The sequence below is a fragment of the Carcharhinus amblyrhynchos genome, chromosome 35 (genome assembly GCF_965287045.1).
Source record: "Carcharhinus amblyrhynchos chromosome 35, sCarAmb.v2.hapA, whole genome shotgun sequence".
Taxonomy (NCBI): Eukaryota; Metazoa; Chordata; class Chondrichthyes; order Carcharhiniformes; family Carcharhinidae; genus Carcharhinus; species Carcharhinus amblyrhynchos.
Window position 1 is genome coordinate 4,851,054 of NC_137358.1, and position 14,487 is coordinate 4,865,540.

The following is a 14,487-nucleotide window of genomic DNA, read 5'->3' on the forward strand; positions in this document are numbered from 1 at the left end:
TTAGATGGCTTGGCCGTGCTAAATTGCCCCTTAGGGTCCCGGGATACATAGGTTAGAGGGATTAGCAGGGTATATACCAATTTATGTGAGATTACAGGAATAGGGTTTGGGTGGGATTGTGGTCGATGCAAGCTCGATGGGCTGAATGGCCTCCTTCTGCACTGCACGAATTCTGTGATTCTATGATAGCGCGGTGGGGTCTGGATTGTTGAATGGTTTCAAGGAGACAGACATATTTTTAATAAAACAAAAAGGAATAAGGGGATATGGGGATCAGGTGGGGAGGTGGGTTTGAGACTAGAGAGAGATCAGCCATGATCTGATTGAATGGCGGAACAGATTCAAAGGGCTGGAGTTGCCAACTTCTGCTCCTAATTCCTATGTTCCAGTGTACCCGAACAGGCGCCTGAGTGTGGCGACTGGGGGATTTTCACAATAACTTCACTGCAGTGTTAATGTAAGCCTTACTTGTGACTAATAGGAGCAGACCTACTCCTGCTCCTATTTCTTATGTAATAAATAAACTTTAACTTAAAAACAAATTGGAAAATCTGGAGCCGACTGTTTGGAACGGAGAACATTCCAAACCTCTCCCATCAACAGTTCAGCAAAGACAACATTCACACAGCAGGGCGCAAACCACCGCTCCCCTCCCCCCACCCCGCACTCTTCCCAATGCTTATAATGAAACAGAAATGTTGACCAGAGACACTTCCTGAAACTTCCAATGGCTGAATCAGCGTTGTTGCTTCCAAACACCCTGGCCTGCATGGGATCAATGTGTTACTATATATCACAACGCAACTGTATCTTGATTGATAAACCCCACTGTAATGACTTCAAGCAGGTGTTTGAGGTTGGCCTATTGGAGTATGAGCTCCCCGATTAAGGAGTCAATTGATGGGCCAATCAAGGAGTCTTTTTTCTTGTATTTAACCAGGACTGTCAGTTCCTCTGGCACTCCGGGAGGTAAACTGCTGACTCATAGCACGCTGTGCGCTGCTACTGGAATTGTAAATAAAGGGATTTTGGTGAAGGGGCTTCTGCCTCTGAGGACTTATTACATCAATATCATTAACACAGATATTAGAAATATATAAATATAACCTCAGCAGTAACCGACAGAGTTAATCAGATTTAGTCTGTTGAGCATTCATAGAATCATAGAATCCCTACGGTGTAGGAGGAGGCCATTTGGCCCATCCAGCCTGCACCAACAACGGTTCCACCCATACCCTATCCCTGTAACCCCATGTATTTACCCTGCGAGTCTCCCTGATACTAAGGAGGAATTTAGCATAGCCAATCCACCTAACCTGCACATCTTCGGGCACTAAGGGACAATTTAGCATGGTCAATCCAACAAACCTGCACATTATTGGACACTAAGAGGCAATTTAACATAGCCAATTCACCTAACTGGTATACTTTTGGAGTGTGGGAGCAAAGCAGAGAACCTGGAGATAACCCACGCAGACATGGGGAGAATGTGCCAACTCCGTACAGACAGTGGTCCGAGGCTGGAATCGAATCCGGGTCCACCGGCTCTGTGAGGCAGCAGTGCTAACCACCTTGCCGCCCCAAAGTGCAAAGCCTACAGCAGAGAAAAGTTCACAATAGAATTTGCCATGTAAACATGTCACGCGGTAGTTCCACCCTCCCACCTATGGTGGCACCCAGTGCACCTCCCTTGGACTGGGTGGCCAGCGAAACTCTTATGTTGCAGCCAATCCGACCCCTCCACTGTAAGGAGCCTCACAGTGCACCTGCTGACCTTTGACCGATTAACCTCTGACCTCTGGTGACCCAGGGAAACTGCCTGATCATACGCGAGGGGGGTTAAGTGAAGAATAATATATTTCAGATACAATAAGTTAATACAAACAGTAGCAATATGTAAATTCAAGATTAATAAATACAATTGTTCAAAGTATAAACGTAATTTTTTACATGCAATCCATAAACTTAGTGAAATAATTTATATATTTTATATATTTACAAACATATAGATAACACCAAATAAAGGGGAGGGGGGCCGGGGTTTGAGGAAGGTAGTTCAAGGGTCATATTCTTCCAGTTCGATTAATTAATGTGCAAACACATGAGGTGTTTATCCGTATCCAACGCCAACCAGCTCGCTTCTGAGTGTCCATGGTGAGAGCTCGGACGTAGGATTGTTTGGTCTTGCACTCCGAGATCCAGTGCCTCTTGTCGACCCCCCGGCAGCCCCCCTGGGCGGTGGTGGAGTGCTCGTTGCACTTGGTCTCGTAGAAGTACTGTTTCAAGGGGCCGGTGGAGGTGGGCACGTCGATCATGACGGTCACCATCTTGCCGTGGACGTCAACGGCCGCCCGCCGGTCTGTCACCCACTGGCTGATGCTGTCGCAGACCGAGAGGTCGCCCCGCCGCGAGGGGTCCACGCTGCTAGCGCCCGCCTGCCGCTTGGCCCGCCAAGTCCTGTTGGCCACGTGCGCCTGGCTCAGCGACTCCTCCATGATGAAGAGGAAGGGCGGCACTCCGGGAGGGCGGGCGGCCAGGGTCACCCTGGGAGAATAAAAGTCCCACTCCTTCCCCGAGGCGTCATCGTCGTCATCGCTGCTGCCGAGAGCCTGGATGTCGGCCACCATCTCGTCCAGTAGATACTCCCTGCGGGTCTCCTCGTCCTCGCTCAGGCCACTTTGCCGGACTGGCTCATCCTGAGCGGAGCCGCGGTTTCGCAGAGTGGAGTTGGGTTGTAGGGGAGCAGCCTTGGTGATTCCAAGATACAAAATGACCATGGCGTAAAGAAGAGGGATCATTACTCTGCCCACCTGACAGACCTGCAGAGAGGGGACAAAGTGCAGATACTAAACACAGTGAGGAGTGGAGGGGACAATCGCGAGCACAGCTGGGTGTGCACGTCCCAGAGTAAACAACATTAAAGGTGAGCGCGTTCACATTTCAAATTTTTACCAGCAAATGTGATTGAAAATAAAGTTTATTTATTCATGCCATAAGTAGGCTTACATTAACATTGCAATGAATCTCTTTACATTAACGCTGCAATGGATCCCCTTGACATTAACACTGCAATGAATCCCCTTGACATTAACACTGCAATGGATCCCCTTGACATTAACACTGCAATGAATCCCCTTGACATTAACACTGCAATGAATCCCCTTGACATTAACACTGCAATGGATCCCCTTGACATTAACACTGCAATGGATCCCCTTGACATTAACACTGCAATGAATCCCCTTGACATTAACACTGCAATGGATCCCCTTGACATTAACACTGCAATGAATCCCCTTGACATTAACACTGCAATGGATCCCCTTGACATTAACACTGCAATGAATCCCCTTGACATTAACACTGCAATGGATCCCCTTGACATTAACACTGCAATGGATCCCCTTGACATTAACACTGCAATGGATCCCCTTGACATTAACACTGCAATGAATCCCCTTGACATTAACACTGCAATGGATCCCCTTGACATTAACACTGCAATGGATCCCCTTTACATTAACACTGCAATGGGTCCTTTGCATTAACATTGCAATGAATCCCTTACATTAACACTGCAGTGGATCCCCTCACATTAACACTGCAACGAATCCCCTTGACATTAACACTGCAATGAATCCCCTTGACATTAACACTGCAACGAATCCCTTTACATTAACACTGCAATGCATCCCTTTACATTAACACTGCAATGCAGCCTTCACATTAACACTGCAATGCATTCCTTTACATTAACACTGCAATGCATCCCTTTACATTAACACTGCAATGCATCCTTTACATTAACATTGCAAGGGCAAGGTTTCTAATTGTAGCAAAGGTAATTATGATGCGATTAGGCAAGAATTAGGGAGTATAAGATGGGAACAGAAACTGTCAGGTATGGGCACAAACGAAAAGTGGAGCTTTTTCAAGGAACAAATACTACATATCCTTGATCGATATGTCCCTGGCAGGCAGGGAGGAAATGGCCGAGTGAGGGAACCATGGTTCACAAAGGAGGTTGAATGAGTTGTTAAGAGGGAAAAGGAAGCGTATGTAAGGATGAAAAAGCAAGGTTCAGTTGGGTCGCTTGAGGATTACAAGGTAACTCGGAATGAGTTAAAGAAAGGGCTTAGGAGAGTTAGGAGGAGGCATGAGAAGTCCTTGGTGGGTCGGATAAAAGAAAACCCCAACGCTTTTTACCCTTATGTGAGAAATAAAAGAATGACCAGGGTGAGGTTAGGGCCAATCAAAGATAGTATGGGAACTTGTGCATGGAGTCAGGAGAGATCGGTGAGGTGTTGAGTGATTACTTTTCTTAGTGTTCACCAAGGAGAGGGGCCATGTTTTTGAGGATGAGTGTGTGATACAGGGTGATAGGATGGAGGAGGTAGATGTTCTGAGGGAAAACGTATTAGCAATTTTGAAAAGCCTGGGGGTCGATAAATCCCCTGGGCCAGATGGGATGCATCCTAGGATACTTTGGGAGGCAAGGGATAAGATTGCAGAGCCTTTGGCTTTGATCTTTGGGTCCTCACTGTCAATGGCGATTGTGTCAGAGGACTGGCGAATGGTGAATGTTGTTCCTCTCTTCAAGAAAGGAAATAGGAATGATCCTGGTAATTATAGGCCAGTTAGTCTTACTTCGGTGGTCAGTAAGTTAATGGAAAGGGATCTGAGAGATAGGATTTACGTCCGTTTGGAAAGATGCGTTTTATCCGGGATAGTCAACACGGTTTCGTGAGGAGCAAGTCCTGCCTCACAAATTTGATTGAATTCTTTGAGGCAGTAACTGAGTGTGTAGATGAAGGTAGAGCAGTTGATGTCGTATACATGGATTTTAGTAAGGCATTTGATAAGGTTCCCCATGGTAGGCTCATGAAGAAGGTAAGGCGTGGGATAGAAGGAAATTTGGCCAATTGGATAAGTAACTGGCTGTCTCATAGAATACAGAGGGTAGTGGTGGATAGAAAATTTTCAGACTGGAGGCCAGTTACCAGCGGTGTACCACAGGGGTCAGTGCTGGGTCCTCTGCTATTTGTGATTTTTATCAATGATTTGGAAGAGGGGGCTGAAGGGTGGGTTAATAAATTTGCTGATGACACCAAGATTGGTGGAGTAGTGGATGAGGGGGAGGGCTGTTGCACGCTGCAAAGAGACATTGATAGGATGCAGAGCTGGGCCAAAAAGTGGCAGATGGAGTTTAACCCTGATAAGTGCGAGGTGATTCAATTTGGTAGGACAAACTTGAATGCAGAACAGGGTCAATGGCAGGGTTTTGAGGAATGTGGAGGAACAGAGAGATCTTGGGGTTCATATCTGCAAATCTCTGAAGGTTGCCACTCAAGTGGATAGAGCTGTGAAGAAGGCTTATCGTGTGTTAGTGTTTATTAACAGGGGGTTTGAGTTTAAAAGCTGTGAGGTTATGCTGCAACTATAGCGGACCTTGGTGAGACCACATTTAGAATATTGTGTTCAGTTCTGGTCACCTCATTATAAGAAGGATGTGGAAGCATTGGAGAGAGTGCAGAGGAGATTTTACCAGGATACTGCCTGGTTTGGAGGGTAAGTCTTATGAGGAAAGGTTGAGGGAATTGGGGCTTTTCTCTTCAGAGTGGAGGATGATGAATGGCGACTTAATAGAAGTTTATAAGAAGATGAGGGGGATAGATAGAGTGGAGTGAAATAGAGAGACTATTTCATCGTGTGGATGTAGCTGTTACGAGAGGATATAACTATAAGGTTCATGGTGGGAGATATAGGAAGGATGTCCAAGGTATGCTGTTTACTCAGAGAGTGGTTGGGGTGTAGAATGCACTGCCTGCTGTGATAGTGGAGTCGGACACTTTAGGAACTTTCAAGCGGTTATTGGATAGGCACATGGAGCACACCAGAATGATAGGGAGTGGCATAGCTTGATCTTGGATTTGGACATAGCCCGGCACAACATTGAGGGCCGAATGGCCTGTACTGAGTTGTACTGTTCTATGTTCTATCTCCCTTACATTAACACTGCAATGAATCCCTGACATTAACACAGCAATGAAACCTTTGCATTATCACTGCAATGAATCCCTTACGTTAACTCTGTAATGAATGTCTTACCTTAACTCTGTAATGGATCCCCTTACATTTACACTGCAATGAATCCCTGACATTAATACCGCAATGAATCCTTACATTAAAGCTGCAACGAATCTTACATTAACACAGCAATGGATCCTTTACATTAACATTGCAATCAATCCCCGACATTATTAGAATCATAGAATTTCTATTGCACGGATAAAGTCCATTCAGCCCATCAAGTATGTACCGACCACAATCCCACCCAGGCCCTGTGCCCTTACCCCCACACATTTACCCTGCTCATCCCCCTGATGCTAGGGGCACTTTATCATGGCCAATCAACCTAACTTGCACATCTTTGGACTGTGGGAGGAAACCGGAGCACTCGGAGGAAACCGACACGAACATGAGAAGAACGTACAGACTTCGCACAGACAGTAACCCAAGCTTGGAATTAAACCCGGGTCCCTGGTGCTGTGAGGCAGCAGTGCTAACCACTATGCCACCCTGCCACCCTAATCATTTATCTATGCATTTTGGGATAGTGGCACGGTGGCACAGAGTGTGTGTGTGTGAGTGTGTGCGCGCGTGTGTGTGCGTGCGTGTGTGTGTGTGTGTGTGCGTGTGTGTGTGCGCGCGTGTGTGTGCGTGTGCGTGTGCGTGTGCGCGTGTGTGTGTGCGTGTGCGCGCGTGTGTGTGTGTGTGCGTGTGCGCGCGTGTGTGTGTGTGCGTGTGTGTGTGTGCGTGTGTGTGTGCGTGTGCGTGTGCGCGTGTGCGTGTGTGTGCGCGTGCGTGTGTGTGTGTGTGCGTGTGTGTGCGTGTGTGCCTTTGTGTGTATCAATGGATTCAAGAAAGAGATGGGTAAATATTCGATCGAAAGCGGGATAAAGGGCAATGGGGAAAAGGCAGGGAAGTGGAGTTAGGGTGAGATGGAGATCAGCCATGATCATATAGAACAGCAGAGCAGGTTCGAAGGGCTGAATGGCCCACTCCCGTGGGCAAGTAGGGATGGGCAACAAATCTGAAACAAGAACATCACTAAGGACAGTAAGAGAAAAGGAAGATACTGCGGATGCTGGAATCTGAATCAGAAACAGAAAATGCCGAGAGTGTGACGCATAGACACCAGGGGGCTGGTTCTGTGCTGATCATCAATATAGAACAAAGAACAGCACCGCACGGGAACAGGCTCTTCGGCCCATCAAGCCCATGCTGACACATGACACCATTCATTGGGTCGTTGAGTATACAGAGGGCAGCCTGGCGGCACAGTCGTTACCACTGTTACCTCACAGCACCAGAGACCTGGGTTCGATACCCAACTTGGATGTCTGTGTGGAGTTTGCACGTTCTCCCTGTGTCTGAATGGGTTTCCTCCGGGTATTCCAGTTTCCTCCCACAGTTCAAAGATGTGTGGGTTAGGTGAATTGGCCGTGCTAAATTAACCCCTAGTGTCAGGGGCATTTGCTGGGTAAATATGTGGGGTTATGGGAATAGTGGCTGGGTGGGATTGTGGTCAGTGCAGGCTCAATGGGCTGAATGACCTCCTTCTGCACTATTGGGTTTCTATGATTTGAGACAGAGATAGATAGGTTCTTAAGGATAGGTTACGGGGAAAAGGCGGGAGGATGGCGTTGAGAAACTTATCAACCATGATTGAATGGTGGAGCAGACTTGATGGACCCGAATGGCCTCTTTCTGCTCCTATATCTTCTGATCTTTCTAAATAAAGACCTTTTGCCTCTACGCGGTCTGTATCCCTCTATTCACTGCCTATTCATGTATCTGTCAAGATGCCTCTTAAAAGTTGCTTCTACCACCTCCTCTGGCAGCTCATTCCAGGCACTTACCACCCTCTGGGTAAAAAAACTTGCCTCTCACATCAATTTAACATTTACCCTAGAACACCTAGATAACAAGGGCACCTTTGTCAGATTCCTATTTTTTGACTACAGCTCAGCCTTATTTCCACAAAACTCATCTCCAAACTCCGTGGCCGGGGCCTCGGCTCCTCTGTCTGCGACTGGATGCTGAACTTCCAAACCCACAGACCATAATCAGTAAGGATCGGGCAACGGCACCCCCTCCACGATCACCCTCAACACCGGTGCCCCACAAGGCTGTGTTCTCAGCCCCCTACTATACTCCTGATACACCTGTGACTGTGTGGCCAAATTCCCCTCCACTCCGATTTTCAAATTTGGTGGGTGAGATCTCAAACAATGACGAGACAGACTACAGGAATGAGATAGACAATCTGCGGCAACAATAATCTTTCCCTCAATGTCTGCACATTCTCCCTATGTCTGTCTGGGTGCTCTGGTTTCCTCCCATCGTCTGAAAGACGCATTGGTTAGGGTGAGTTGACCCGAACAGGCACCTGAGTGTGGTGACTAGGGGAATTTCACAGTGACTCCATTGCAGTGTTGATATAAGCCTTCCTTGTGACTAATAAATAAACTTTTTAAAAAAGGACCCCACGTAACCCAGGACATTCTCCCTTCCCCCTTCTTCCGTCAGGAAAAACATACAAAAAGCCTGAGGTCACGTACCAACTAACTCAAGGACAACTTCTTCCCTGCTGCTGTCAGACTTTTGAATGACCTACCTTGCAATAATTTGATTTTTCTCTGCACCCTAGCTGTGACTGTAACACTACATTCTGCACTCTCTCCTTTCCTTCTCTATGAACAGTATGCTTTGCCTGTAAGCGCGCAAGAAGCAATGCTTTTCATGGTATATCAATACAATGGAAATTTGATTTGATCTGATTTCTTATTGTCACATGTATTAGTATACAGTGAAAAGTATTGTTTCCTGCGCACTATACAGACAAAGCATACCGTTCATAGAGAAGGAAAGGAGAGAGTGCAGAATGTAGTGTTACAGTCACAGCGAGGGTGTAGAGAAAGATCAGCTTAATGCAAGGTAAGTCCATTCAAAAGTCTGACAGCAGCAGGGAAGAAGCTGTTCTTGAGTCGGTCGGTGCGTGACCTCAAACTTTCGTATCTTCTTCCCGATGGAAGAAGGTGGAAGAGAGAATGTCCGGGGTGCGTGGGGTCCTTAATTATGCCGGCTGCTTTGCCAAGGCAGCGGGAAGTGTAGACAGAGTCAATGGATGGGAGGCTGGTTTGTGTGATGGATTGGGCTACATTCACAATCTTTTGTAGTTCCTTGCGGTCTTGAGCAGAGCAGGAGCCCAGACCAAGCTGTGATACAACCAGAAAGAATGCTTTCTACATCTCAGGGACTGCAGTGGGTTCAAGATGGCAGCTGACTCACCACCTTCTCAAGGGGCAATTAGGGATGGGCAATAAATGTTGGATTGAGTCAGCGACCCCCACAGCCCCTGAAAGAACTTTTTAAAAGTCCCTATTGGGGAACTGTAGGCTGGCCATCTTTTGTCGATGAACTGGTCTCGCCCAGTGGTGGAAGCGTCATGTGTCTGTCTGTGGTGAGCCCTGCAGGGGGCGTAAGTGTCCGGTGTGACACGTCATGGAGAAAGGTTTGGCCTCACTCAGAGGGTAAACTCGTCAAACCCCACAAGTATTTCCAGCCCCGACAATCAAGGCACAACTCAGCGAACAGCCGCTCAAGTGGTGGGGGGGGCATGGTCCTTGTTTGGAGGAAGGTTCCATTGAGTCGCAGCATCCCCGGTGGATTAAAAAGGCAAACTTTCACAACATTCGCATAACGTGCCTGCATTTATATAACGCCTAGTGCAAGCCCACTGTGCCCCAAAGCGCTTCATAATCAATGAGGTGCTTTCTGAAGCGTGGTAAAGGTAGGGGACACGGCAGCCCAATATAAGCACAGCAAGATCCCAGGGAGAGCAATGCGATTATGACTGATTAATCTGTTTGTTACACTAACTGAGGGATAAAGTCACCAGTGGGAATTCCACCACCACCCTCATCCCCCCCTGCCACCACCCCCCCCTATGATTCTATAGGATCATAGAATCCCTGCAGTACAGAAGGAGGCCATTTAGTCCATCGCTAGCACAGTGACACTGTGGTTGGCACTGCAGCTTCTCAGCGCCAAGGGCCTGGGGTTCACTCCAGCCTCAGGCCACACTCCTGTGTGGAATCTGCATGTTATCCCCATGTCTGTATGGGTTTTGTCCGGGTGCTCCGGCTTCCTCTCACAGTCCAAAAGATGTGCAGGTTAGGTGGATTGGCCATAGTAAATTGCCCCTTAGTGTCAGGGGATTAGCAGGGTAAATATGTGGGGTTAGGGGAAAAGGGCCTGGGTGAGGTTGTGGTCAGTGCAGATTCAATGGGCCGAATGGCCTCCTTCTGCACCATATTATTCTATGAGTCTGCACCAAGAGCAATCCCACCCTGTAACCTCTCGTATTTACACAAATCCCCTCGACACTAAGGGAGAATTTAGCATGGCCAATCCATCCAACCTGCACATATTGCGGACTGAGAGAAAACTGGAGCACCCGGAGGAAACCCACGCAGACACGGGGAGAACGTGCAAACTCCATGCAGACAGTGACCCAATGCCGGGAATCGAACCTGGGTCCCTGACGCTGTGAGGCAGCAGTGCTAACCCATCGTGCCACCCCTTTCCTTCTTCGGAATAGCATTACGAGATCTTTTATATCCTCTTTAAAGTTAAGGTCTATTTATTAGTGTCACAAGTAGGCTTACATTAACTCTGCAATGAAGTTACTGTGAAAATCCCCTAGTCGCCACACTCTGGCGCCTGTTCGGGTTACACTGAGGGGGAATTTAGCACGGCCGATGCAGCCTAACCAGCACGTCTTTCGGACTGTGAAAGACCACCCGGAGGAAACCCACGCAGACATGGGGAGAACGTGCAGGCTCCACACAGACAGTGACCTAATTTGGGAATCGAGCCCAGGTGCTTGGCACTGTGAGGCAGCAGTGCTAACCACTGTGCCTTTTAGTCAGGACCCAGGTTGAACATGTTACCCGTAGAGACGGCACTGTGTCTGTCGGAACGTGCGCACGAGTGTGTGTGTGAGTCGGCATGTGTGTGCGTGCGTGTGTGTATGTGAGTGTATGTGTGAGTGTGTGAGTGCAAGCGTGAGAATGCATGTGGTGGGCAGGACCTGGCGTGTTCCATCCCCTTTACTCCCACAGTCAGACAGCCCCCTGCCACACTCACCGTCCCCTCTCCTGCATCGGGGAGAAGCACTCCAGGATTGCGGAACCGTTTCCCCCTCCCCGAAACAAGTAGAGGAGTCACAGAAACCCGCAGTAAATTCACATCGGCCAGTGCGTCAGTGAGCTCTTGTTCAGGCACAGCCTGGGCCCCTCTCGAGCTTAATTCCCACTCACTGCCACTCCCCACTTCCAATAAGGATTTGAACAAAGTGCCCAGGGACAGGGTTAAGCGAAACACCATATGCATTATGTAACCATGCGAAAAACATGGGACTGGTGTGGCTCCACATTCCCTGGACACTGAAGACTTCTGAATAAGAGACTGTAGCTATGGAAAAAGCATTGTCTATTAACCCATTGAGAGAATCACAACTGCTAACCAACACCATCCCCCCCGCCCCAGCATCCAACCTGGACCACTGTGACTGAGATTTATTTCAGAGTCTGTGTGCAAAGCTCCCATGCAGGGAGATGGCACAATGGCACAGTGCAGGGACCCAGGTTCAATTCCCAACTTGGGTCACTGTCTGAGTGGAGTTTGCATGTTCTCTCCATGTCTGCGTGGGTTTCCTCCCACAGTCTGCAAGATGTGCTGGTTAGGTGCGTTGGCCATTCTAAATTCACCCTCAGTGTACCCGAACAGGCACAGGAGTATGGTGACTAAGGGAATTTCACAGTAACTTTATTGCAGTGCTAATGTAAACCTTACTTGTGACTAATAAATAAACTTTACTTTGAGAGGCCGCTGATTAAAACACAGCTCTACCTGCAGCATCTAACATCCCCACTGGGTGGCGGTGTTGCCCACACAAACCCCACAGGTAACCCTCAGAGGGATGTTCAACACTGGGGCGGGAGGGGCTGTCTTATGAGGAAAGGTTAAACAGGCTGGGACACTATTGGTTGGAATTCAGCAGAATGGGAGGTTATCTCATTGAAGGTCAGGGTTGGCACAATGATTAGCACTGCCACCTCATTGTGCCAGGGACCCGGGTTTGATTCCCGCCTCAGGTCACTGTCTGTGTGGAGTTTGCACGTTCTCCCCATGTCTGTGTGGGTTTCCTCCGGGTGCTCCAGTTTTCTCCCACATTCCAAAGGTGTGCCGGTTAGATGGATTGGCTGTGCTAAATTGCCCCTTAATGTAAAGGTTGACCCTGTCTACATCAATGGGTACGAAGTAGAAAGGGTTGACAGCTTCACATTTTTAGGTGTCCAGACCACCAACAACCTGTCCGTGCCGCCATGCCGACACTAAAGTTAAGAAAGCCCACCAACGCCTCATTCCCAGGACAGGTACAGCACGGGGTTAGATACAGAGTAAAGCTCCCTCTACACTGTCCCCCCCATCAAACACTCCCAGGAGAGATACAGCACGGGGTTAGATACAGAGTAAAGCTCCCTCTACACTGTCCCCCCATCAAACACTCCCAGGAGAGATACAGCATGGGGTTAGATACAGAGTAAAGCTCCCTCTACACTGTTCCCCCCATCAAACACTCTCAGGACAGGTACAGCACGGGGTTAGATACAGAGTAAAGCTCCCTCTACACTGTTTGCCATCAAACACTCTCAGGACAGGTACAGCACGGGGTTAGATTCAGAATAAAGCTCCCTCTACACTGTCCCCATCAAACACTCTCAGGACAGGTGCAGCACGGGGTTAGATACAGAGTAAAGCTCCCTCTACACTGTCCCCATCAAACACTCCCAGGAGAGATACAGCACGGGGTTAGATACAGAGTAAAGCTCCCTCTACACTGTCCCCCCATCAAACACTCCCAGGAGAGATACAGCACGGGGTTAGATACAGAGTAAAGCTCCCTCTACACTGTTTGCCATCAAACACTCTCAGGACAGGTACAGCACGGGGTTAGATTCAGAATAAAGCTCCCTCTACACTGTCCCCATCAAACACTCTCAGGACAGGTGCAGCACGGGGTTAGATACAGAGTAAAGCTCCCTCTACACTGTCCCCATCAAACACTCCCAGGAGAGATACAGCACGGGGTTAGATACAGAGTAAAGCTCCCTCTACACTGTCCCCCCATCAAACACTCCCAGGAGAGATACAGCACGGGGTTAGATACAGAGTAAAGCTCCCTCTACACTGTTTGCCATCAAACATTCTCAGGACAGGTACAGCACGGGGTTAGATTCAGAATAAAGCTCCCTCTACACTATCCCCATCAAACACTCCCAGGACAGGTGCAGCACGGGGTTAGATACAGAGTAAAGCTCCCTCTACACTGTCCCCATCAAACACTCTCAGGACAGGTACAGCACGGGGTTAGATACAGAGTAAAGCTCCCTCTACACTGTCCCCCATCAAACACTCCTACTTACCTGACGAAGGAGCAGTGCTCTGAAAGCTAGTGGCTTCTGCTAGCAAATAAACCTGTTGGACTTTAACCTGGTGTTCTGAGACTTCTTACCATCAAACACTCCCAGGACAGGTACAGAACTGGGGTTAGATGCAGATTTGTCATGATCCAACCGAATGCAGAACAAGATCCAAGGGCTGAATGGCCTCTTTCAGATCCTGTAGTCATTCCTTATCTGTCAAAGTGCATTGACAAACTGGTCTCCCAGGTAGAGAGATACAGCATTATGTGACATCTCAACCTGCCAATAAAACCCACAGAGAATTACCACCATATTCAGAGTAAATTGACTATGACACTGGTTAACTGGTTAATTGGAAGGCTTTGGATTATATCAGGAGAAACTGTTTATTTAGCAGAGGAAGGATTATTATAGAATCACAGACTCCCTACTGTGCAGAAGGAGGCCATTCAGCCTATCAAGCCTACACCAACCACAATCCCACCTGGGTCCTATCCCTGTAACCCCACATATTTACCCTGCTAATCCCACTGACACTAAGGGGCAGTTTACCATGGCTAATCCATCTAACCCACATATCTTTGGACACTAAGGGGCAATTTAGAATGGCCAATTCACCTAACCTGCACATCTTTGGACAGTAAGGGATTATTTAGCATAGCCAATCCACCCAGCCCCCACATCTTTGGACAGTTAGGGATAATTCATCAAGTAAATTCACCTAATCTGCCCATCTTTGGGCACTAAGAGACAATTTAGCCTGGTCAATCCACCTGACCCACACATCTTTGGACACTAAGGGACAATTTAGCATAGCCAATCCACCTAGCCCCCACATCTTTGGACATTAAGGGAGAATTTAGCACTGCCAATGCACCTAACTTGCACATCTTTGGACTGTAGGAGGAAATCAGAGCACCCAGAGGAAACC

At 48.1% G+C, this 14,487-nt stretch overlaps 1 protein-coding gene across 1 annotated transcript in view; it reads right to left on the minus strand.

Annotated features, from left to right (window-relative positions):
- Positions 1-2,042: 2,042 nt before the first annotated feature.
- LOC145361676 (neurotrophin-4-like) overlaps positions 2,043-14,487 on the minus strand; it is a 40,842-nt gene continuing 28,397 nt past the window's right edge. The window contains exon 2 of the mRNA XM_080217580.1: positions 2,043-2,819. Within this exon, the coding sequence (XP_080073706.1) occupies positions 2,064-2,819 (756 nt within the window). The 3' untranslated portion in view covers positions 2,043-2,063. The remainder of the gene's footprint in view (positions 2,820-14,487) is intronic.